This window comes from Parasteatoda tepidariorum, chromosome 5 (assembly GCF_982258835.1).
Source record: "Parasteatoda tepidariorum strain Cologne lab strain chromosome 5, Ptep-v5.0, whole genome shotgun sequence".
NCBI classification, from domain to species: Eukaryota; Metazoa; Arthropoda; class Arachnida; order Araneae; family Theridiidae; genus Parasteatoda; species Parasteatoda tepidariorum.
Genome location: NC_141759.1, coordinates 61,459,701 through 61,486,577, shown reverse-complemented (window position 1 = coordinate 61,486,577; position 26,877 = coordinate 61,459,701). Strand labels below are relative to the sequence as shown.

General features: G+C 29.5%; 1 protein-coding gene across 1 annotated transcript in view; it reads left to right on the top strand.

The window, feature by feature from the left end:
• LOC107444516 (eukaryotic translation initiation factor 3 subunit E-A) overlaps positions 1-22,874 on the top strand; it is a 34,950-nt gene extending 12,076 nt beyond the window's left edge. Inside the window, exons 5-12 of the mRNA XM_087164065.1 lie at positions 1,667-1,771; positions 4,307-4,432; positions 7,260-7,384; positions 15,389-15,506; positions 18,286-18,497; positions 19,750-19,852; positions 19,939-20,073; positions 22,778-22,874. Of these exons, the coding sequence (XP_087020191.1) occupies positions 1,667-1,771; positions 4,307-4,432; positions 7,260-7,384; positions 15,389-15,506; positions 18,286-18,497; positions 19,750-19,852; positions 19,939-20,073; positions 22,778-22,807 (954 nt within the window). The 3' untranslated portion in view covers positions 22,808-22,874. The remainder of the gene's footprint in view (positions 1-1,666; positions 1,772-4,306; positions 4,433-7,259; positions 7,385-15,388; positions 15,507-18,285; positions 18,498-19,749; positions 19,853-19,938; positions 20,074-22,777) is intronic.
• Positions 22,875-26,877: the final 4,003 nt, after the last annotated feature.

Sequence of the window (26,877 nt, the reverse complement as noted above, 5' to 3'; positions counted from 1 at the left end):
TTTATATCATCACTACTTTTTTTTTATATATATATATAATCTATCTGCAGAAATTCCTGGAATTAAATTTTTCCAATTTATAAAATAGGGACGATATTTTTCCGCTTTTTAGCAGATTTTCGCTTTTATCTGTCGAATCTCAGCCTGTTTATCAAAAACTCCGATTCTCTAAAAGTTTTTTTTAAATTTTTTTAATACATATATATTCCGCTTTTTCTGAAAATTCGGTCGTTGAAATAAAATAATAACTTTTATTTCTGATTTTCAAAGATAAACAGAAAATTCAAACTACGTCATAGCTGCTAACCCTTCTGCATTTTTACTTATTTTATCAATTTTCTCCTCTTTTACAGGCAAAAAATAAGATTTCCATATTTTTCCCGCACACCAGATAGGTTGCATTTTCGTAATTCAGACGTCCCTGCTTCCTGTAATCTGGCGCGAAAGCAAACAAAGTAATTAAAAAAATATTGTTGGTTTTGCAGTGAAAATATTTATTTGCTCATTCAATTAATCTTGTAAATTTTCATTTATTATGGCTAAACAAAAGCAATACAAACAGGCCTTTTAGAAATACCAAGCCCAGAATCTGCTAATATCTCGATTCTTATTCACATGATTTTATTATCAAGCATCGATTTTTGTATTTACCTGGTTTAAAAGTTGCGCATTGTGATTCTTATTATCGCGATTTAAATATCGTACATTGTGATTCTTTATTGCAAGAATTAAAAATCCAATATCACGATTTGTATTTGCGTGTTTTTAAAACCCTATGCACCGACTTGTATTCACACGAGCTTAAAGTCCAATGTCGAAACTCCTTTTTGCGGTTGTAATATCAAACAATGATTTTCGTATTTATACGTGATTTAAAAATTAGACCTTGGGATTCGTATTTACGTGATATTAAAATAAGGCCTCATGATTTGTATTTTCGCATTTTTTAAATTTACTGTTGAGTTTCATATTCACCTGATTTAAAAGATCATATCATTCTCTCAATTGAAAATCAAATATTACACTACTTAATCACACGATTTTAAAATCATACATGTGATTCACGTTTATGTAATTTATATTCATACAATTTTAAAATTAATCATCTGGTTTATAATCACATGATTCAAAAATCACACTTCTTTTTGTCAAATTTTTAGATATCATAGCTTTTTCTATATATATATTTATATACATTCATTCTTAGATTTCCTCTTTTTTACTTTCTGACTGCTCTCATCCCTGATAAAAATATGGTTTTATGGTTATTTTGCTCTTGTACTCATTAAATTGAGAATAACTTATGATTCATTTGAATGCTTGTTGATTCGATTTATGAATACTTACTCATTAAAATAAAAATGTAGATTATTCAAAATTCCTCAAAAAATACAATTAGGAAAGGGATAGAGCCAATGACAAAAGATCTTATGAATAATACTTATTTCTATTAAAATACAATAATGCTGTAAGATTACTTTTTTTTTTTTTTTTAAGAAAAAATTATTTAACTGATCATTGGTCACCTCTGTACTTGTTTCATTCAATAAGAAGTTCTTCATCCAGTTTATAAAAATTTTATTTGATTCTTAGCTCTTACTTTTATCTATTTATATAAACTTTTTTATGTACAATTTTTTGAACTGATAATGTAATCTTATTTTAGTTCAAAGTTGAAAGTTTGGATTCAGTTTACGTTTTAGCTAAAAGTCAGTACGAGTGTGGTATTTATCAAGCTGCTACAGAGTATCTATATCTTTATCGCTTACTGGTAAGAATTTAAATTTGATAAAGGTGAAATTTTTGCATCTAAACAAAACTGCTGATCCTTTTTTATTTGATGATAATTTCAAGGTAATATTTGTGTTTGTTTTACAAAGGTGTTTCTTTACTGCAGTTGTGTCATTTCAAAAACTATTTGAGTAAAAAAATGCTCTTTTAAACTGAATTATTTTGAATTGTTTTCCCAAATTAATTTCCATTTTTTTTTTTATCATCAGCATAAAAAAAAAAGTCATAAAGGCTTTTTCCTGTAAAATATTTTTGTATACTATATTCAAAAGTATCTGTAATATTTATTTTCCTTTTTTTAACTGTCATTATTACATTTTTTGAATTGTTTTCTCAATTAAGAGTTTAAGGCTAAGAGCATTTTCTTTATTTGTAACATAATTCTATGATACTACCTTATTACATTACATTTTGAGGTAAACTTATTGAAATCTGTGTCTACACTTATTAACAGTTTTGCAATTATTACTTTTTAGTGTAAATGACATTAATATGCTATTATAAATTACCATTAAAGAGATTTGTTAAATGATTAGCTTTGTGCATAATTTGATGCAAGTGCAAATTCAGGGTTGCTACGCTACCTAGAAAACCAGAAAAGTCAGGCATTTTAGAAATCTTCCAAAATATCAGTAAATTAAAAAATTTTTTGTCTGAATCTCCAAAAGTCTGGCAGTTAGATTTTGCGAGAGCCAAAGGTGTGATTTTTGCGCTGATACTTCCCATAAATCACATTTTCTATGCAGGAGTTCCTTTTTCACCCATTTGGCATGGAGCCAAATTTTACAAAACTGTAACATACCATAGTTTTGTGCCTTGGAAAACTTTCGATTGAAAATGGGATTATTGTTACATGATAGAAAGAAGGGGGGATGAACTTCGGATTTTCTATTCTTATTTTTTATTAAGAAATTTTTTGGGATGAATAGTGTTTTATAATCTGTTATAAATTATTGTTTTTATTGTTAATTTTCTTAATCCTTTATCGCCAAGGTCTGGTAAATGAGTTCAATTAAACTTGTTTTTCAAAACTCGTGTAAAGCATGGGAATTGCTGTTCCACTTGAAAATTATAAAGCTATACTATAATATTCTATGGTCGAACCAGGTTTTATTTTTAGGGCCCATTTTTGTCAAAGATATAAATTATTTTTCTTAATTGATAAAGAAAATTAAATTTTATCAGTCACTATTTTTTTATTACATTTTTTTTTTTAATCCACGTGTTTTTCCGATTAAAATTAATTAATATATATATATATATATGTAATAAGTTGGTACCAGAGTTCTCCCAATGAGATAAAGAAGGCAGGGTGCTTCCTCACAGAAAAGGGCACTTTGAGTTTTGAAAAGGTTTGAGTTTTTCACTTAACACCTTAAAAATTTATCAAAATGTGTGATATTATGCAATATTTTGTTTCACTCATCTATCTTAATTTTTTAGAAATTAATGTTGTACCTAAACATTAAAAAATAAACAATCTTGCTAAGTTTTAAAAATGAATTTAGGCTAATTATTTTTTCAAGATAATATATTAAAAAAATAACATTTTAAATAAAATACTTTATTATATTGACACTTTTCTTGTATCCATCCTACACTTTATGAGAATAAAAAAGGCACGTTGATCAGGAAATTTTAAGATTTTTACCTGGAAAAATCAGGGAAATTTGAAACTTGATTTGAGTGGCCCCCCTGAATTTTTTATAATGAAAAGTTATCAATATATCACAATTTTTTTTTTTTTTTTTTGCTATACGGTACATTTAGGATCACATAGAACAAAAATAGGTGTTCTGTCATTTCAAAATTTCTCATGTTTATTGAATGGTTAGGACAACAGCAAAAAATAGTCAATGTTTTTCTATCTTCAGTGGAAAAACATTTGTTCCAAAAGAAGAGTTTTTACAACCTGTTTTTAGAATGATTTTCTTGAGATTTAAAAAAAAAATAAAACAAAGTTATTTTCAGTCGCTATATTGGAATGAACAATACAGTTCAGACATTTAATGTCTTTAAAATAACATTACGCTTATAGAATATGATGTGTATTGGTCGCTATAATAGAAAGATCACAGTATTGTAGGGGGTCATATTAAAAATGTAGGCTGTGTTTTTACTCCGAAACTTTTATTTAAATATATTAAAAAAAACTCAAAGAAACAAAAACTGAAAAAATTTACATAGATTAGAATATTTTAGAGTTTCATGTTTTATTCTAAATTTCTTGTTGCATTTTTGTTTAAATACTTATAGTGATTGTTTAATATTTTAAATTTAATATACTATTATCAATCCTGTGATTTTTCAATAATTTTATGATTGAAGCATTTTGTTTTTTTGTAAAAGAAAAATCTGTTCTAAAGCCTAGTAGAAACATGTTCTAAATCAAGATCTTTAAAGATGCTCACAAATTTGCATCACTGCATTTTCAACATTTTTTTATATAAATATAAACATTTTAAAAATATTTTTTTTTAAAACTTCTTTTAAATTTTATTTGTATTCTTTTTAGGTACCCTCCTCGGATAAGAATTATTTGAATGCAATGTGGGGCCAGCTGGCTGCAGAAATTCTCATGCAAAACTGGGATGCTGCTTTGGATGATTTCAATCGTCTTAAGGAATATATTGATACAAGTGTAAGATATCCAAAGATTTTTTTTTCTGATTTATTTATATTTCATATTAATATTAAGATCTTTTTTACGAAGAAAGTTTGCTATTTTACTTTAGGCTCCGTAATGTGTTAACTGTTAATTTATTGCATAGCTGTTAACTTTTCTACATTGAGGTTTAAATTTTCTGAATTGTGAAACTTAAAATTTTGCACCGTCTTAGAACTTTTTATGTATACACATGTATGTAAAGATAGGCCCTCTCCTCTTCCCATATCTAATAATGTCTTGAATTTTCATTGCATTTCAGATTGACTAATTTTGTAGTCCATTAATTATTGCACAGCTGAAATTTAAAGTGACTGATAGTACAGAAAAAACAATTGTTGTTTTCTACGATTTCATATTTATTTGAGCTAATTGTATTGAAACAATAAATTCCAATTGTGATCACTATATTCCACTTACGGTTCTGTTGATTCTTTGAACAAGGAATAAAAATTGAAAGTGTGTAAAATCTTCTGCATTTTAAGTAATTTCTTCTGCAGTTTGTTTTAGAATTTTTCAAAAATAGAAGTTTACTTTACAGGTATGCAACTGTCTTAGGGCTGTTTTAATTGCCAGTTACATTAGCATATTTGTTTTCTTGCAGGTCCGGCCAATTTTATCTCATGTTAATTCAAAATTATACTCTCAATGTTTCGAAAATCTTGTTATGCCAAAGAAAAACTATTGTCCCTCTTGGCATTATATATCCACCTAATGTTAATTTGAATTCCTACGTTGAAGAGTTTCTTCTCGAAATCTTGTTATTTATGTTTCATGGCTCTACTTTTTTGAGTAATATTTTAGAATATATTTTTCTACCTTTTAGAACATATTTAGTTTTGAACTTGTTATCTCGAAAACTCACTATAGTGTAACGTCCCATATCCGGAAGGGTCGATTTCCCCCGGACACTTTTTAACAATCAAAATAAACAAACATTTCTTCATCTTCCTCTCTCCTTAAGTCTTTTGACAGGTTTATCCCCTTTTCAGCTTCTAGAGATCCATTGAACCCATAAATCAACAGAAGATCTACTAAGACCATGACGCTCCTCCTCTGGAATGCAGGGGAGGGGGTTGTTTTCAAAAGAGCACAGCTGAGTCCCCTCCCTCCCCCTTCTATCTATGCAGCTGGCTAGTAAAAGAAGCATTTCCTGGAACCGTTTTGAATGTTAAAGTGGAGGGGGAATCCCCTTTAGTCACATAAGAAAAAATAAAGAGAACCCAATTAGCATGCCACGCCTTTATGCTTGATTGATAGCCAATGATGGGAGAGAAAATAAGAATTTGTCACTACCCCGCCCTCAACTTGAATGACAAGTAAGGAGGAAATGAATTTTTCTTCTCCGCCTACCCACCTTATTGAATGACGGGAATTTCCCCTTCTTGCTTGAATCGTTCTAGTTCAAAATGGTGGAGAGAGCAATTAATATTTTCATAACTGGGAATTTTTTACGTTTTCTATATTTATTTTTAGAATAGCAATAATTATTTGTTTTCTAATATTTTGTTTATGATTGATTAGATATCATTCAAATACTAAAACATTATTGCCCGAAAAATAATGTTTATTTATTTTCTGTTTCTTAGATTCAGATCATTTTAAGCTTTGTTTACCTTGGAGGTCAATTATACGGAAAAATCAAATATACGGACTTCGGAAAGTCCCGCCGATTCCGGATACGCGACTTTCCACTGTATCTCTAAAAGAAAAAAAAAATCTTCCCTTCAACTTTGAGATATTGAGAGTATACTGTATATAAAGTCAGTTGTACTGCTTTGTTTCATTTAACTGAAAGTAACAGCCTGCAAAAAATATATACTTTTTTAAATTTATATTGAGAATACCTTATATAGGGATATTTAAACTTGCTGTTACACTTTTTGAATATATATATATATGATTTAATGAATATCTAAAATAGGATTTAATTATTACAATTGATACATACAGCTCTGTCTATAAAACTGATTTTATTAGCCAGATATATCTATAGTTTTTAATTAAATATTCACAGGCATTGTTGTCTAAGTTCTGCATTCGTATTAGTGTTGATATGGTATCAAGTAACCACATTATATTATTTTCTCATTATGCTGCCTTCGAGCATGCTATTTCAAAATAAATTCACATATCTATTTATAATTAAATTAGTTTTAACCTTTTGCCCTTATGTATTTTATGAAAAAGTATGTGCATTGAATTTCTATTTATATATAATAGACACCTAAAGTATCCATGTATGGATTGTCTGTATTTTTTTTTTTTCTGCTTGCTGAGTAAGAAAGCTTTTAAAGATTTGATCCTATTTCACTCATTTCGAATTTTGATTGTATTTAGTAATTAAAAAAGTTTTAGAAGTTAAGTTATCAGAATTCATTGAATGATTTTCAACTTGTTTGTGTGATGAAAGCATGCGCGTCATCTGATTGCCATTTCAAAGATCTCTGGGTTTCCCACTGAGTTTCTTAGGAATTGATTTTAATAGGACGATTGCTTCTTCTGATATTTTTCCTATTTTTTAATCATATAATGTCCTAATTTGCATTAATTTTTTTCTTGTTTTTATTTTGCATCCACTGTTAATAATTATCTGTATCTATTACATTTCAACTGTAGTAAATGTGATGAAAACATGCGCGTCATCTGATTGCCATTTCAAAGATCTCTTTGGGTTTTCCATTGAGTTTCTTATGAATTGGTTTTTAATAGGACGATTGCTTTTTCTGATATTTTTAAAATTTTCTTTATAATTTTTTAAATGATTTTCAACTTGCTTTTAAAAATAAAATTCTCCTTATAGTCATTTGGTTCTCCTCTAATAACATTGATGCAGAGAACTTGGTTGATCCATTGGAGCCTTTTTGTGTTCTTCAATCACCCAAAGGGTCAAGATCTAATTATTGATACACTTCTTTTCCAAAAAGAGTAAGTGCTGATATACATTTGTTTGGTTTCTGTATGAGCTTGAAAGGGCTTTAAATGGCTAAACAGTATACTTTGAATATTGCCATATTATACGGCACAAGTGACTCCTGCTTTTTTTAGTGTCGAGTTGGAATTCTTTTAGGAAAAATATACTTTTTCCAAAAAAAATTCCACTTCTCTAGTATTACAATATGTTTGAATAATTTAGTCAAAATTAATGAAGGAAAAAAAGTTCATGTAAATATCTCTGGTGCCAAATGTCATGTGAATTTTAACAATATAACTAGACAACATAAGAAAAATCTTACTAACATAAAGAATTGAAAATTAAAGTTAAATAGTTATTATTAACAACTAAATAAATCAAAAGTGGAATTTTCAATAAAACAGGCTGGTTAAGAAAATAATATATTCTTGAAAAGATAAAAAGGCACAGTTTTTAAGGAATAGTGGCTTATTTTTACAAAAAAAAAAAAAAAAAATTGTGCATTTATAGGATTCAAAGGACAGGCAGTGCAGTCCAGCCATCTAAAAAGGCTTAGAGAACACTGCTTTTCGTTTATCTTAATTTTTCTTGTTTATTGTTCATTTATTGCACATGTTAGGATTGTGTCTGCATTTTTCATAAAAAAAAAATGAGATCAAAATGCGGTTATTGCAAGTTATTTAGTGTAAAATGTTTCAGAAATTGCTTTAGCAATTTTATTTCTATGATCAATTTAATTAAGTTATTTGGGTTTATACATTTTTAATATATTCTATAATTGTGGTCAGAGCTCATTCTAGGCAGAAAAAAGGGCAGGGTGCAGAAGTTTAAAAAAAAGGGCATTATTATTCTAAAAAGGCAATAATTTCTTTCTATGGTCTTTACACGTTCTAAATAATTATGATTTAATGATAGTGGAAGTAACTGCAAACTTTCAAAGACAAATGCAACAAGGGGGTGTGATGGCTATTTTTCCTTTCCAATATAAATCTATGTATTGACAGCAATGACAAACTAAATAAAAAGAGTTGAAAATAACAAAAATTTAAGAAATCCATTAAAGAGTTTGGCGGAAAAACAAAGAAGGGTTGAGGAAAAAAAGCGCAAAAATGGTACGGAGTCTATTATATTAGGGCACTAATTTACTTCAGGGGCAACAGGGTGGATTCTTTAGACTAAAAGGGCAGCAGGGTGCTGCGCCCTGTTTACCCTGCCTAGAATGAACTCTGATTGTGGTTATTAATATTTTCGAGATTCATCCTATCAAACATGTTGATTTTGTAATTTAACAGATAATAACTAGTATTTTACAATCAGTACTGTTTGGCCATCCCCTCTTAAAAATGCACATTTTTCTCAACATTTGTGTGGATTCTATTCAGTATTTTATAGTATATTTTTTACGCCATATGTTGTTCAGAAAAAAATTATATACTGTATTTTGTTTCCAATATTTTTATTTATTTTTTATTATGCTTCTGTTATTCTCAAAAGAATTGTGTTTGTCCTTTGTTCAACTGTGGTAAATAGGATGAAAACATGCTTGTCATCAGAGTGCCATTTTTAAAATCTCTTCGAGTTTTCCGATGGATTTTGTGTAATTTTTATAAAACTGTTGCGATATTTTTTTCTGTTTCTCTGTATCACATATTTTTCTACTTCATTACATTTTCGTTGTTTTTTGATTTTTTCTCTCTGCATCTGTTAAAAGAAATCTTATGTCTATTACCGTTCAACAGTAGTAAATGTGATGAAAACATGCGCGTCATCTGATTGCCATTTTAAAGATCTCTTTGGGTTTTCCATTGAGTTTCCTTTGAATTGGTTGTATAGGATGATTGTTTTTTCTGATATTTTTTCAAAGTTTCTTTCTTATTTTAAGTTTATAGTATTCTACATTCTATCTTGTGTTATTTAGTCTAGCTTTTTTAAAAGAAAATCGTGTGTCTATTGTTCAACTTTAAGAAAAATTATAACATATGCGACATATTTCTTGAAACTGAACAATAAATACATGATTTTCTTTTACATTTAATATGTTTTTCTATCATATACTTTCCTTTGCATTACTTATTCCTTGCTTTTTTATTCTGCATCTGTTGAGAAGAAGAAAAAAAATAGTGCATCTATTACAGTTCAAGTGTAGTAAATGTGATGAAAGCATGCGCGTCATCTGATTGCCATTTCAAAGATCTCTTTGGGTTTTCCATTGAGTTTCTTAGGAATTGATTTTAATAGGATGATTGCTTTTTCTGATATTTTGTCTATATTTTTTATTATATAATGTCCTAATTTGCATTTTTTCCCCTTTGTTTCAGTTTTTTTATTTTGAATCTATTGTTAATGATTATGTGTATCTATTACAGTTCAACTGTAGTAAATGGGATGAAAACATGCGCGTCATCTGATTGCCATTTCAAAGATCTCTTTGGGTTTTCCATTGAGTTTCTTAGGAATTGATTTTAATAGGATGATTGCTTTTTCTGATATTTTGTCTATATTTTTTATTATATAATGTCCTAATTTGCATTTTTTCCCCTTTGTTTCAGTTTTTTTATTTTGAATCTATTGTTAATGATTATGTGTATCTATTACAGTTCAACTAGTAAATGGGATGAAAACATGCGCGTCATCTGATTGCCATTTCAAAGATCTCTTTGGGTTTTCCATTGAGTTTCTTATGAATTGGTTTTTAATAGGACGATTGCTTTTTCTGATATTTTTCCTATTTTTTAATCATATAATGTCCTAATTTGCTTTAATTTTTTTTCTTGTTTTATTTTGCATCCACTGTTAATAACTATGTGTATATCTATGACATTTCAACTGTAGTAAATGGGATGAAAACATGCGCGTCATCTGATTGCCATTTCAAAGATCTCTTTGGGTTTTCCATTGAGTTTCTTATGAATTGGTTTTTAATAGGACGATTGCTTTTTCTGATATTTTTCCTATTTTTTAATCATATAATGTCCTAATTTGCTTTAATTTTTTTTCTTGTTTTATTTTGCATCCACTGTTAATAACTATGTGTATATCTATGACATTTCAACTGTAGTAAATGGGGTGAAAACATGCGCGTCATCTGATTGCCATTTCAAAGATCTCTTTGGGTTTTCCATTGAGTTTCTTATGAATTGGTTTTTAATAGGACGATTGCTTTTTCTGGTATTTTTCCTATTTTTTAATCATATAATGTCCTAATTTGCATTAATTTTTTTCTTGTTTTTATTTTGCATCCACTGTTAATGTTAATAATTATGTGTATATCTATTACATTTCAACTGTAGTAAATGTGATGAAAACATGCGCGTCATCTGATTGCCTTTTCGAAGATCTCTTTGGGTTTTCCATTGAGTTTCTTTTGGATTGGTTTTTATAGGACGATTACTTTTTCTGATATTTTTTAAAATTTTCATTAATTTTTTAAGTTTATGGTATTCTACTTTGTATTATTTATGTGAGCTTTTTAAATTTTTTTGGCATCTGTTATAAAAAGAAAATTGTTTGTCTTTTGTCCATTGTTAATGAAGTGTCATCTGATTACAATTTCAAAGATCTCTTTGGGTTCTCTATTGAGTTTCTTGTGAATTGATTTTAATAGGACAATTGCTTTTTTCTGATTTTTCTTTATCTGTTTTATAATCATATAGTAGAAGTGCGCAACCTGGGGTCTGCAGGCAGCATGCACCATGCAAAAGCTGCTGAAAACAATTAAAAAATAAAATAAGTAAAAAAAAATTTGTAAGACAAAAATGTGATAACACTTTTTGATGGGCTCAATTTAGATAGATTCTATCGTAAATCTTTGTTTCTTGATCTCTTTCCGCCGAAATAGCTTCGGAATTTTGCATTGTTGGTTTTTTAAAAAATACCAACACGATATTGAAATACGTGAATTTCGAATTAAAGACTTCTTATCGTGCATTATTTATTTATTTATTTATTTTTTTTTTTTTTTCAATTTCATCTTAAATCCAAGTGAGGTTTTTTTTTTCTTTTCTTTTTTTTTTTTTTAGCCAGTTTGTTTGGTTTTTATAATTCCAGTACATTTAATACCGTATTACAACTTGTGAGTTGTAAATCCTGCATTCAATATTTTGAGCGCACTTTATTTTATTTATTTACGGCAATTTCATTGTAATACGAAATGATTTTGAAAATGCCAAGTTTTAACTTAGATATCTTTTTTGCCTTTGTTCCTACCAATTTCATCCAAGTTGTTTTTCAACTATTTTTTGGCAGTTATTGCTTTTCATTTCCACATGGTTTTAAAAATTCTGAATTTTATTACGGCATACGAATTTTAAATTATTGCTCTGTTTTTCCATGTGATTTTTACAATCCCATTATTTTTCCCCCTCTCCAACAACAATGTTATTACAACAAGAGTTTTTAATCATGATTTTAATTAATCACTTTTTGATGCAATTTCATAGTCAATCTTCCATTTTTTCCGACAGTTAGCGCCATGTTTTACAATATTTTAATACAATGTAATACCGAATCCCAATATTTTAATACAGTGTAATTGCAGCTTGAAGAATTCTTGAAGTGTTGGAAAACGAGAATTTTTAACCTGCTCCCTGTGTAATTTTTTAGTTAACTTAAGTGATTTTTTTTCAAGAAAAAAATTTCGAAATTCATGAAACCTCAAATGTTTCAAAAAATAGAATTAATATCTGAAGCATAATATCAAATAAATATTGAATCTTATTTTGTATTATAATTGTTTTATTTTAATCTTTCGCTTTTATTTAAACCCTATAAATTTTTTTGAATTAAAATATATTTTATTTGAATTTATATTACTCATCAGAATATATATTTATTGATTTATTTTTTGTTCTAAGTGATACGACTTAAAAAAAAACTTTATTATTTTATCCAATTTATGTATATTTTTTTTAATATATCAATTTTTGTAAAAAAGTTAATTATTTTTTTTTAAAGTATAAAGTTTTTCATCAGTTTTATCATTTTTGAATGAATCTGAATAATTCAAAGCATTTTTAAAAATGAAAAGTGTTTAATTTTCTCCAAATATTACTGATAAATTCCATGTTTACTGATAAAAAAAATAAGGTGTTTATGTTTATATAAAAATCTCCTGGTTGCAATTTCAAAGATCTCTTGGTTTTCCAATGAGTTTCTTGTGAATTGATTTTAATGGGATGATTGCATTTTCCTATTCATTTCCTATTTCCTATTTCCTTTTTATAATCATATAGTGTCCTACTTTGCCTTGTTTTTTATATTACATCTCTTTTTAAAAATTTTGTATCAGTACTAAGTGATAAATGTGATGAAAGCATGCGCGTCATCTGATTCCCTTTTCAAAGATCTCTTTGGGTTTTCCATTGAGTTTCTTTTGGATTGGTTTTAATAGGACGATTGCTTTTTCTGATATATTTTTTTTTAAACTTTTTATTTTTTAAATTTTTAGTATTCTACTTTGTATTATTTTTCTCCTTGTTTTTGGTTTGTTTTTATTTTGCATCAATTTTTAAAAATTGTGTGTATATTTATGACAGTACTGAATCAGGGTGGCCACCCACCTGGAATTATCAGGGAATTTTTTTATACTGGAAAAATCAGGGAAATTTGGATAAAAACCTGGAAAAATCAGGGAATTTTAAAGAAAAGCTGGAAATTTTTTTAATTTCACTAATTTAAATTATTCACTAATTTTCTTAATTTAAATTATTTCATCCATTATACCCACTTTTTTTAGAAAATGTATCTCCAAGCAGTTGAAATATCATCAGCTTAGCAATACTTTGCTTGCATCAAAATTTGCTCCATTACAGCTCTGTTAAACTAGAATGCCACATAAAATTCTCCCACTGTTGCTAAACGAATGTGAAAACCTTTGACCGCTATGGATTGCAATTTAGGAAAGATTGTGGGGGAGGTGGAAGAAGGAATTAGGATATTAGCTTCTGTTTTTAAATTCTGTCCTTGGGCTGAATCCATTTCTGGCTTAAGTTTGTTCCAATGCTTTCGTGGTAATTTTTTTCCATTTGACAAAATGTTTTTGTATTTTTAACTTTATAAAATTCTCCAAAAATTAGTTGGTTATAATCTAATAATAATAATAGATTTTATATTGCACTCTTTTTCTGAAAGCTTTTGTATTTCCAAAGCTGTGAATTATTTTTTCTCAGCAAACCAACCTTATAACATATTTTAATTTTACTCTTTTGTTGGTCAATATATCATTTTTGATTCAAAATTTTTTACCAAAACATTAAAAAATGAATAAAAAAATCTTACCAAATTATCAAAATAAATTATTTTTTTCAAGATATGTTTTAAAAAAATGGCATTTTGAATAAGATATTTTATAATATAGACACTTTTCTTGTACCCACGTCCTACACTTTATTAGAATAAAGAAACTAAAACCTGGAAATTTTAAGATTTTTATCTGGAAAAATCAGGGAAATTTGAAATCTGATTTGAGTGGCCACCCTGTGAATGTAGTAAATGACAGCCGAAATAGGTGCAAAAATGAAGTTTCGATGGTAAGCGACTTATTTAAAATTAAGACACATTGCACTCTAACAAACAGAGTAACAAAACAACGAAAAGTAAGAATACAACATAACCATCTTCAACAGAAGCATAAGTGTATTCGACCTACAGATAAGGAATGACGTCATGAGCTACACCTGATCAACCAACAGCAAAAGAAAAAATACCAGCTGAGTGCTCGCAGTCCATGATGTTGCTGGCATAGGTTGAATACAGGAGAACGCTGCATCACTGAAAACGAGTTTCACAAAACAGAATATCTCAATTTTATTACGATTGATCAAACAAAACAGAAAAAAAAACTTTTAATATTTTATTTATCTAATGGTAATTGTGATGAAAACATGCGCGTCATCTGATTGCCATTCCAAAAATCTCTAGGATTTTCCATAGAGTTTCTTTTGGATTGGTTTTAATAGGATGATTGCTTTTTCTGATATTTTTTTCAACTTCTCTATTTTTTCATTTTAAAGTATTATTCTACATTGTATTATTTTCCCAGTTTTTTTTATCTTTTTTGTTCTGCATTTGTTATTATTCAAAAAAAAAAAATTTGTTTGTGTCTGTAATAATAAATATGATGACAACATGCGCTTCATCTGACTGCCATTTTGTGATTTTTCACTTTGGAATTTTCGATTAATTTATTGCAAGTTTAAGAAGACGATTTTTTTTTTTTTTAATTCTGGTTTTTTTCTGTCGTATATTTTACGTTACTTTTTTCCTGCTTTTTAATTTCACTGGCTTTATTTTTTTTTTTTTTATTCTTTGTTCATTTATTTATTTTTCCTTTGTCCTTTTATTTAAAAGTATAATCATTTTCAAGCTTAGTAATTTTTTTTATTCTGCATCTGTTATTGTTAAAAACAAATGTGCATGTATATTCTATTGTAGTGAATATGATGAAAAAATCCATGCCATCTGATTGTCATTTCAAGATCTCTTTGGGTTTTTTCTGTTGGGGTTTCTTGTGAATTTTTGTTCCTATAACAATAGGAAAAATACCAAAAAAAATTTTATTATTTTGTTTTAGATGATAGATTTTATTAAAACAAAATCATATGTGAAAGAATTTTTTAAATCTGTTAAAATTTATCTATTAAAATTATTTGTCAAAATTAGTTAATTTTTAAAATATTTAAGATCACTATGCACAGAAGACATCGTTTAAAGCGGGTTTCTGCACATTACTTTTCTATAGAAAGTGCAGGTTCTTATGCTAGGTTATTTATTAGTATAAAATGTGTTTAATTTCATTTTTGCTTCAATTAATAACTTAAGCTTTCATATCATTATTTCACTTTACTTTTTAATGAATGAAGCAACATTGCGAAGAATAGTTTTGTTACTGAGATACTTTTCTCACAGATAGTATAATCTCTGTTTTTAATTTAAATTTTATTTAGCATGATTAATAAAGTTTAATTATTTGTTTTTTTATTGATTGTGATTATCATTTTTATTATATTTTTTACTTAAAGGAATTTGAATGCAATTCAGACGTTTTGTCCTCACATTTTAAGATACATAACTGCAGCTGTCATTACAAACAAGCAGAGACCAACTGTGATGAAAGAATTAGTTCGAGTTATTCAGCAGGTATGTGAATGTTTTAAGTTCTAAACCATGATCAAATCTATCTATAGTTAAGTCATTGGAAGTTAGTTTCTCAAAAAAAAAATTTTTTTTCAATATATCAGAAATGCTAACTACATAGTGAATTAAATGCCATTTTTTTTAACGATCTGCCTTCTTAATGCTTAAATTTTTTTATTTATTATTTTTTTTAAAAAATTCAAATTATTCATGTATAGTATATCAATAATGAAGCAGCATTTGCTGATATTGTGATATCTATAAATTATGTTTAAAAATTAACCTGGAAAAAAAATTTATAAATCATGTTAAATTTTAAATATTTTTTTTTTTTTGAAATATTTTAAATATATCAGGTTGTTCTCCGAGGTGTTTCTACCTTGATTGTGTACCATAAAATGATGAAACTTGATTTGAAAATAAGTGCAAAAAATCTTCGAAAAGATAATCCAGGGATTTTAGTATTTGATCTGCAGAATAAGTAATTAAAAGTTACTACTAGTCTGTACACATTTTCAATGGTCTTTTTACATTTCTTGATTAGGTTTTATTTTTAAAAGGTTAGTAAAATAAGTGATTTTGAACTGAAAAATTAAAGATGGAGAATGTGTAATTTTCACAATTATGATGAAATTTGCTATTTTTTGACCAAAACATTTTACTGTCCTTTTTACATATATGGGAGACCATTTATAATTTATGGCAGCCCAAGTCAAATTTTAGTTGTCCTAGAACAAGTGGCCACTGTTATTATGCTATGTGCAAATATTGCATTTTAATACATATAGGTTTTTATAATATGGAATAGGCTGCTATATGGAAATACATATTTATAAGAAATAACTCAATTTCTGTCAGGCTTGGATTTCTGCCTGCAGAAACGGATTTCCGTCATGTTAATGTCAGAAACTAAAAAGTATAACTCCATTTAATCATTGTAAAAACTTGATATAATAAGTTATAATTTAATGTTTAAAAAAAACTTTCAATTGCAATGCTGAGATTTCTGAAGCAAATTGTTCTGTGTTGAAAATCCTCTGTTTTAAAAATTTCAGTAATCTTGCAACTGTAGCAAACTTTTCAGTTCATTGTAAATTTTGTTTAGATTAAATATAAAGGGTAGTATATCAATTATTTATATAAAATGAAGTCATGTTATAAAAAGTATAAAAGTACTAAATTTTAATTTTATATAATATTAAATTTTAAAATTCAATAATTTACAAACATTTAATTCTTATTTTAAACCCTTTTCAAAGAGCTTTTTTTTACGTGGTATATATATATTTTTTACTGTTGCCACAGTCAACGATCTTACTGTGTAAACATTAAAACATTCAGCAGATTAAGACAATCTGCTGCATAAAAGGAGCAATATAATTTATTAGATCCACCGACAATTTTGTGGCCTTAACAAACAAATGTGTCCCTTTTGTTGGGTATAGACTACTGTAGAGTGCAAACATTGTAATATTTGATTTTGAATGGGGATAATATAAATAAACTGTATTTTTTTAATATTATTATTTTTTTTTTTTTTTTTTTGTATTTATTACACAGTAATTACTTTCATGTTATCTTTTGGCTTTTTGTCCCAAATATTGCAGAAAGGAGTTTTTGCTTTACACGTTTCTTTCACTCGTTTTAACTGCAGAATAGTCCGAGTTGGGTACTGAAATTATCTAAATAAAGACTTTTAAAACAAAAAGTTTCCCACAATAATTAAGCCGCTATAGTTAATACCGAATATATCCATTATGTTTATGTATTACTTTAATATGTAATGTTGCATACAATTGGGGTATTCTCTGTACATGCTGATGGCAGACACCTCATATCTGTGGCAAAATTGTAGTTTATCGTTGCTGAAACTTGGAATGATATTAATACTATTGTCCTCCAGGGATTGATAAATGATATGCAGCAACATTGTATATTTTAAGTCGTCTATAAACTAGGCAAAAATATTGGGCATTAACAATGGTGGCTTAAATTGGCAGCAAATTTACTTTTTTTTTTTTTTTTTTTTTTTTTTTTTTTTTTTACCCAGAAGTGAGATTCTTCATGTAAATCTGTATTCGTCTGAAGACTTTGCAATATTAACAATGTTTTGCTTTCATTAATTTGCTTTTATTTTCAGTTATGACACACAATTTATTATAGTTGTTTTTCTTCTTAAGTTACAAGCAAACTTAATTAATAATTTACTGTGATTTTTTTTTTTTTAAATGCCTTAGGTTTTTATGTTAATCTTTAACATCTGTACTTTAACAAGATTTATTAAAATATGTGAAACTGGAAAATGTATTTATTTGTAAAAGTGATAACTTTATTTATTTTTCTTGATGAAGTTTGACAAAGTCAAAATTTATTTCAAAAGTGTTAGAAAAAAATATGCAAAATATACATTTTTGCAAGTCCCTTATAATAACTGCTTTTTAATTTAAAAAAAACTGTCTAGTTATCTTTTACACAAAGTCCTGAAAATTTTAGACTCCTTGGATTTCTTTTTCTCATCTCTGTATCAACCCTGATTGTACATTATTTAGAATCTGAAAATGTCTTCGTAAATCATTTTCAAAATTGAAAATATGTATTTATAATTTTGAACCCAATAATAACCTTTACTCTCTTATAACGTAATGTAATGTTTATGCTAATAACAAAAAGAAAATAGAGTAGCCTTAAAATTAAATATGTTTATTGGTACATAAATTATATGCTTTGTTTTCCCTGTGATATTTTTAAATTTCCTTATCTTTTTTTTTTTCTTCTTATTTAGGAAACTTATCAGTATAGAGATCCACTAACAGAGTTTGTTGAATGTCTGTATGTTAACTTTGATTTTGACCGTGCACAACAAAAGCTCAGAGAATGTGAAGATGTCTTATCTAATGACTTTTTCCTTGTTTCTTGGAATGATCTATTCATTGAGAACTCTCGATTAGCAATTTTTGAAACATTCTGTTCCATTCATCAATGCTTATCACTTCAGTAAGTGCATAGTTAACTTTTAATTTATTAATGTTTTTTCTTCAATAAATAACAGAAACTAAACTCTTTACTAATACTCTAAACTAATACGTAAACGTATGGAGAATTCTTTACAACCACAAAATTTACAAAAAAATATGACAAATTCGTTGGGAACTATTGTGAGAACTATTAAAGCATCACGCATTAGGTGGCTGGGCCACCTCTTCAGAAATTCTGATGCCGTCCCTTCCAAAAAAGTGACTTTTTCCACAATTGAAGGGACAAGACGTAGGGGACGACCACCTACAAGATGGATAGACGACGTTGAAAAGGACCTCAAGCTATTGGGAGTCAACCGATGGCGGGCCGTCGCACTGGACAGGGCCAGATGGAGGAAAATCTGCGAGTCAGCCTTGGCCTGTGAAAGGCTGTTGAGGGCCAAGGCCTACTGTTCCCATCTAAGTTTTCTTGGGCTTTGGGGTGCAGGAGCAGATGTTCCAGTTAGGTGGTCAGTTGAATGCGAAACCCCCAGTTCCCAAGCATGCTTGGTACTATTTATCGAACCACTGAAGGCGTGAAAGGCTGAGTCAACCTTGCCCGGCCACCGGTCGTTTAATAAATAACAGTTTTTAAAAGTTTTAATTTAAATGTAGTTTAAGTTACACTATTATAGTTCGCTCCTTTATTTAATACAAATATCTTTGCTTTTTATTCTATAAAAAGCATTGAGTAAGACACAGAAAAAATTGATTATTTTATGTGACAAATGCATGATCTGTTAGCTGGAGTTGGTTGCTTTGGTTTTGCTAAAGAATCTAAAAGCTGTAATTTTTGTTGTTTCATATTATTCCATTTTTATTTTCACTAACAAGTTTAATCTGATCATCATGTTTTTCATTTGCTTTAAGGAATCTTGTTTGTTAACCTAGGCATGAAAATGTAATATCTCCTCAGTGCAAAATCTTGCCAAGAAATATAAATTAATCCAATAATGATTTTGATTTAAAAGCTTTAAGGAAAGAAAGAAAAAAAACTGAACTAGTGCTGTTATGTGGAGCAGAAGGGCAACTAAATTTTAAAATATCTTTAAGCCTATATGTTTCACTTTAAATTAATAATATTTTATAGTCTAAAATTTAAATTTTTTTTTTAAAGTGTTTAAAGTTTTTTTTCCTTGTGTTCCAAAGTAGCCACTACTGGCAGCAACAAAATTTCCTAACTTTGCCTTCTAATGTATTGTTTATCTGTCTAATTATTTTAAATATTTTAGAATGCTTTCTGAAAAATTGAATATGTCATATATAGAGGCTGAAAAATGGATAGTTAACCTGATACGAAATGCACGTTTGGATGCAAAAATAGATTCTCAACTGGTAACTATTTTTTTTTTACTAGATTGTGGTTAAAATGTTTATATATATATATATGTGTTAGGAAATGTTTCCTTTTTTGTTTTTAGGGGCATGTCGTGATGGGAACAAAAAAACTTTCTCCTCATCAGCAACTTATTGAAAAAACTAAACAGCTGTTTGGTAAAACAAATTACTTCTTTGCTAACCTTGAAAAAAGACAACCGGCTAGCCATTTAGAAAAGGTAAGTTTTATTTTAAAATATATAGTTTTTCATATATATTCGTACCTTCTTAGTACCATAAAGAAAAACAGTTTTTTGACAAGTGATTATCACTGTGATTCATTCACTAAACTAAACTCAGTGGCGCGACAGCCCATAGAGGTCCAAGGCTTACTGTGCCCATCTCAGTTTTCTGGGGTGCAGGAGCAGATGTTCCGGTTAGGTGATCAGCCGAACGCTGAACCCCCAGTGTTTAGTTCCCAAGCATGCTTGGTACTCATTTATCAACCCACTGAAGGGATGAAAGACTGAGTCAACCTTGCCCGGCCCCAGAGTCGAACCAGGGGCCTGTGGCACGACAGCGCGAAGCGCTACCGCTCAACCACCGGTCTCCAAGGAGTACTTGGAACTACTTAGATTTCTAAATTAGTCCTTAGATTATTGTGTTGCATAGATTAACTTATTAAGTACGCTGATGAATTTGCTGTCCAAACAGGGAAACTAAATTATATGACTTAGGTGTCAAAATCTAATCGTTTGAGAAATATTTTAAAAGAAAATAAAATTGAATTACAAGAGTTAGAAGAAAAATATAACAGCAAATAATTTTAATTTTACATGTTACAAGCAAACTTAAGTAATAATTTACTGTGTTTTTTTTTGTGTGTGTGTGTATAAAATGTCTTGGATTTTCTTACGTACTCAAATTTAAAAATATAAGATTGGTAGGTTTTTATGTTAATCTTTAATATCTGTACTTTAACAAGATTTATTAAAATATTTAAAACTGGAAAATGTGTTTATGTGTAAAAGTGATAACTTAATTTATTTTTCTTAATGAAGTTTGTCAAAGTCAAAATTTATTTCAAAAGGGCTTGAAAAAAATATACAAACTAAACATTTTTGCGAGTTCCTTATAATAACTGCTTTTTAATTTTTAAAAAAAAAAATTGTTTAGTTATCTTTTACACAATGTTTTTTAATTTTTGATAAGTCCTTAAAATTTTGGACTCCTTGGATTTCTTCTGATCTCTGTATGAACCCTGATAGTGTGGGATATCGGAGACCCCGGAATAGGGTTCATAAATTGAGGTTTAATAATAAGAAATAACTATGAAACCCAAAACCTAAGTTTAACTTTAAATGTTGAATTGTGCAGACAAAAAGACCTTATATGGTTCTACAAATTTAGCTTTCCAGAGGATTCAGATTTCAAGAACAATCTGATATACTATATGGGGATATTCAGGATAAAGGACCATAGATGATTCTAAAAATTGAGCTCTTCAGGTAGACTTAGAGGTTGGGCAGCTCTGGCGAGCAGGGCACATCGACCAGAGATCTATTGTACCCAAACCCTAACATCATGATTAGCATGAAAGCCCTATAGTTGAAATAAAATTCAGCAAGCACCTTACAGGAACATCTTGCAGTTCCCAGGCATTGACGCTATGTTGCCCTAAATGCTCAAATCTTTGAGCAGAATGGACCTCACGATCACTGAGTGTGTGATTATAAGGTAACTTAGATTTCAAGAACAACCTGTGATATACTATATGGAGATATTTGTGATAAAAGACATTAAATGGTTCTAAAAATGAGCTTTCCAGGCAATTCGGATTTCAAGATTGATCTATGATATGTGAGCACTATGTAGCTTAATTTCAACCAAGTTTAAGCATTTATTTCTCATGAACAGGGTTGGGTTTTTGCCGTCAAAAACTGGTTTTTGACATGACAGTGGTAAAAACCGTGTTTTTACCGGTAAAAACCGTCAAAAACCTATTGTTTTCTATAATTTATGGCATATAGCGGACAATATATTTTCACTTAATTGCCTTTATAAATGAATGTTGTAAATGATTGCTATTGATTTTGCAACTATATACATGTATTCTTATAGAAGGATATACATTCATACAGAAATATTGTAATATACTTATTGAAAATAGTGATACTTAACTTTTATCATTATATCTTGATTTGCAAAGGATTAAAAATTTTGCACTTCTTAATTGTTAGAAATAAACAAACAAACAAAAAAACTTGGAACTATTAATAAATTCAAGATTTAAAAAGAATAATTTAAAATTTGGCGTTTCTTAAATATTGGAAATAAGCTAAACAAAACTTTCAAAACTTGTAACTACTAACAAACTCTAAGTCAGAAATGACTTGACATTCTTAAGTAATGTAATATGCCAAACAAAATGATGCTTGGATATGTTGAAAATTTTGTTTAGTATCCTAATATTTTACTTCAAATAGTATAATTTGATATAATCATGTTGGGAAAATGCAAAAATATGTTCTTAAATATCTTTCAACGACTTTTTTTTCTTATTTTATTGCCCAAAAATGAATTAATTTTAAATTATAAGCAGTTAAACTCAAATAAAAAAACAGTTTTACCAAAATTATGGGGTTTTGACATGACAGTAAAAACCATGGTATAAACTGGTAAAAACCGTCATGTGTCAAAAACTTGCCAACACTGGAACAAAGCCCTCTAGTTTAATAAATATCATTTACACAACCCCTGTCAAAAACCCATAGTTTTGAAGAAAAAAAACTATGGGTTTTTGACATGACGGTAAAAACCATGGTATAAACCGGTAAAAACCGTCATGTGTCAAAAACTTGCCAACCCTGCTCATGAAATATTTTTCATTTTTTCAAAATTTTATCATGTATATGTACTATTTACTATTAATATTTGTTTTAGGTTCCACACTGGGCTGTACAACCTTTTTGATGAAAAACAAGTTATTTTTATACATGTAATAGTTCTGGACTTTCATTAAAAAGTACTTCATTCAAAATGTGTCATTTTCTTGTTTATTAGCTGTATTTCTGTTTTTTTTTGCCAGAAGTCTGACAGGGATGCAACGGATATTTGTTAAACATATTGCATCTGGCATATCCAGCCAGATATTAGTTAAATGATAGTTGATCTAGTCTAAATAGTTTAGGGAAAATCATCTCATTATGTATTTAAAAAAAATTGCAATATTAACGAATGAATAAGAAAAAATAATTGATATTTATTTTTATATCTTCCAGAAAGTATTTAAAGAAATTGAATAATAAATTAAGCACTTTTGTCATTGAAGCAAAAAACAATTTTTTAAACAAAAACAGTTAGAAACAAGTACAGAAATGGATATACTCTAGCTTTAGTTCTCCAGTCAAGAACCTTCCTCAGTGATTTTAATTACTTGGAGATTAACCTTCTATGAATCTAAATTAGTTAATTTTTTCCAAAAATCAGTTTAGTTACTTTAAAATAGAAAGCATTTTTCACCTAAATGTCGATTAACGTGTTAAGGGTTGGAACAGCTGCGCTAATTGCACCAAACAGCACCATCATATTGAAATTGGAAAAACTATGTAGAAGGAGTCGAAAAAATTATCAATAAACGTCATGCTTTTCCGATAAAATAATCGCAAATAAACCCCGCCTCAAAAGTAGTACCTAAAATTTAAATTACACATCATAATGGCATTGTATTTAAAGTGTATTCGAATTTGAAAGAAAAAAAGTTACTTGGCCAGTAGAAAAATAATGTGGAATTGCATTGAATCAAACACAAAAGTAATTTTCTATTAAATTTGTTAGTTTAACAAAGTTATTATTTACTAGTTTAGTTTAACAAAGAAACTTGAAACTGAAATTCTCGTGCTATGATACCGTTGGTGATTGAAAATATCAAAATTTGGAAAACATGATTGGATCATCTTGAATTGAATGTGTCAAAATGTGACATCTGAAATACAAAATTCGTGTCTCTTCACTATATCTTATTAAAAATGTCGCAATTTTAAAAACAATGTGAAAATGGCTAAAGAACTGTCAAAAAAAATAATGATCATCAAATTACGTGGATTTACGATAGAATTGTTAATTCTAAAAGCCCTGTGTAAATCTCCGAATAAGGATATGTAATTGGAGAAAAATTGAGCGAAAAACAATTTTGATTCACTAGGAAATTTGGTAGAATTGACCTAGATTGACATAGAATTGACTAAATGTATACTATTTATACCTTTTTTTTTTTTTTTTTTTTTTTTTGAAGATTCCGTAGGAAACCCAGTTTAGTAAATTTCAGTTATATATTTATTTAGGTAGTTCTTTTTTGTGTTTCTCCCAAGCTCATACTTAACTAACTCATTGATTCAATTGCTGTCTAGTTGCTGTGATTTCTGGAGGAGGGGATCTTAATTTGTTTTTGTTTAACTAAGCAAAGTTAGATTATTTACCTAGTCTCTTAATTTCACTGATCTTAGTTGATGAAGGCACTGACACTTTTAAATGGTCTCTAGAGTGTTTTTCGGAATTAAAAAAAAGAGTCCATGCACTATTAAAAAAAATCACCCTCAGTAACTTTTTTCTAATGATCGAGTTTCCATGTACAAGAACTCGATCTTAAAGGTTCCAGGGTGTGACCTCAAATACGCTAATCAATTATTGCATCATACGATATTTTAAGTTACGAAATCAGACTCAAAAACGTACTTTCTCTGAATAAACATGCCTTTTTTTTGGACAAATAACTAAAAATACAAGGGGTAGCCGCTAACTAGGAAATATGATCTCAAGAGTTTGGTCAGGGGCAGGGACCGATCAAGACAAATTCAGGCCCACCAAATTTTCCGGGGCCCCTATTTTGAAATTAAATTACTGAAAAGTAGTCCACAATGAAAACGAATCTATTGAACGGCATGATTCAAGAGAAACATTCTAAGAAATTTTGAAAGCAGACAATTGAAGAAAATTTTTCTAAGATTAAGTTTACGTATCTATAAATTAAAGCAAAACAATGTTATATCAAAATAAAAATAGTTTGGTGGCCACAAACAATTGAAATCAGTGATTTTTTGCCAAAATCACCGATTTTTATTTAGTACTGTTTGTTGTAACAGTTTTTCATTTAATACTTAAACCAACACAAAGCTAGCCCATCTTTCATTAGACTTTTTACTACTTTTCGAGGGTCCCGTAGTGGACTGATCGTTAAGACACGGTTCCCAGCAGATCACCGAAGTCAAGCATCACTGGCTGCGATCAGTGTGCGTGTGGGTGACCACTTGGATCAGTCTGCGTTGGGACCGAGGGTGTGCGGTATTAGTCCTCGTTAAACTGTGCTACCGTAAAGTGCTCGACTTCCCGCGCAGGTCGTCGGGCTTCCGAAGCGGGGGTGCCATCCCCTCCGCAGAGGATCAAAATTGTGATAGCATGTCATCGGATCATCCTCCGGAATGTTTCCCAGACCGTCGCCAATAGCCCATTGTGCAGCTCTAGTGCGACGTAAATTATCATCAACTACTTTTTGAGGCCCCTCAGAAATTGTGGGCCCATGCCTATTGGGCCTAGGCGATAATCAGGCTCTGGTCAGGGGTGCTTCTTAATGTTAATTTTAATTTCTGCGTATTTCACCATAACACGAGTATTTTTTTAAACGAATCAAAAAAAAATTGCAGACAATTATAAAATTCGTTTATCCAAAGATAATTCTATGCAAGAATATTATTTAATAATGACCGAAGGAATTCCGAATTGTAATGTTTTACATCATTTTGAATTGTAATTTGAAGAATGCAATTTTAAAAAGCAAAATACAAAATTGAAGCTAATCGGTCGAATAGTTCCTGAGAAACCAAATTATAAAAATTCGTATGTTTAATGTTCATAGTGTAATTCTTAAGGTTAAAAGAACTTAATGATTTGTAGAGCCGTAGTAGCCCAGTGGTTAGAGAATCGGACTCTGGAGTTTGAAGCTCTACTCAGCTAAGAACCATCGAGTACATGCGATATACGTGCCCGAAATCAAAAGTCCTGTGAGCAGTACCATGAGCACAGGGATCTGGGGAAATTTTCCGTCCCCTTCAGATTTATGTCTGAATTGTGATGACGTGTCTTCAGATGATCCTCAGGGATGCTTCCCAGGCCGTCGCTAATAGGCCTTTCTGTAGCTCTAGTGCGATGTACATAAAGTATTTATCTGCCTTAATGATTTGTAATATAGATACGTCTTTTGACGACGGTCTGAAAAAAGTCCCTGACGATTTTCCGAAAACATGCCATCACAGTTCTCGTTTTTTTTTTTTAGAGAGAGATGGCTCCTTCGTTTTCGTAACAAGGCGTACGTGCGAAGTAGAGCACTATGCAGTAGAGAGGTTTAACAAGGACCAATACTGCTGCATACCCTCGGGTTCCTACGCAGACTGTTTAAAGTGGTCACCCACCAGCTTACTGGTCGCAGCTTGTCATGCTTGACGTCAGTGTTCTGCTGGGAATCGTGTCTTTACGATCAGTCCACTGAAGGACTATTTATTTATTAATTAAAGTGCATATACATGCTTGTGTTGTCATTACATACCTCGGGGGGGGGGGGGCTCTGGTCAAAATTACGATCTGCGGGTGGATGGTGTGTGAATGTGTCCTCCCTGCAAAACGGGATGTAACGTTTGTATGTTGTCTCCGGATCAACCTCAGGGATGTTCTCTCGACCGTCGCCAATAGCTAATTGTGCAGCTCTAGTGTGACGTAAATAAAAAGTATCAGTGTGGTCATTAGAAAGTACGTCTTATAAGCTCTTGTCAACTCGAAGAACGGTTACGGGGCCTCCAAAAGCTCTGTTAAGCGTGTATTTGGCAGGTTCGAATCCCGTCGTAACCCTGGATGTATTCTTCGTGATGTCCTTCTCTATATTGTGCTATCTGTTCTTCTACTTGACAAAGGTTTATAAGTCTTAATTGAGCACACAAGCCTGCAAATGTATGTTGTACATCAATAAAGAACGGATAGTACAAGCAAACGCAGAA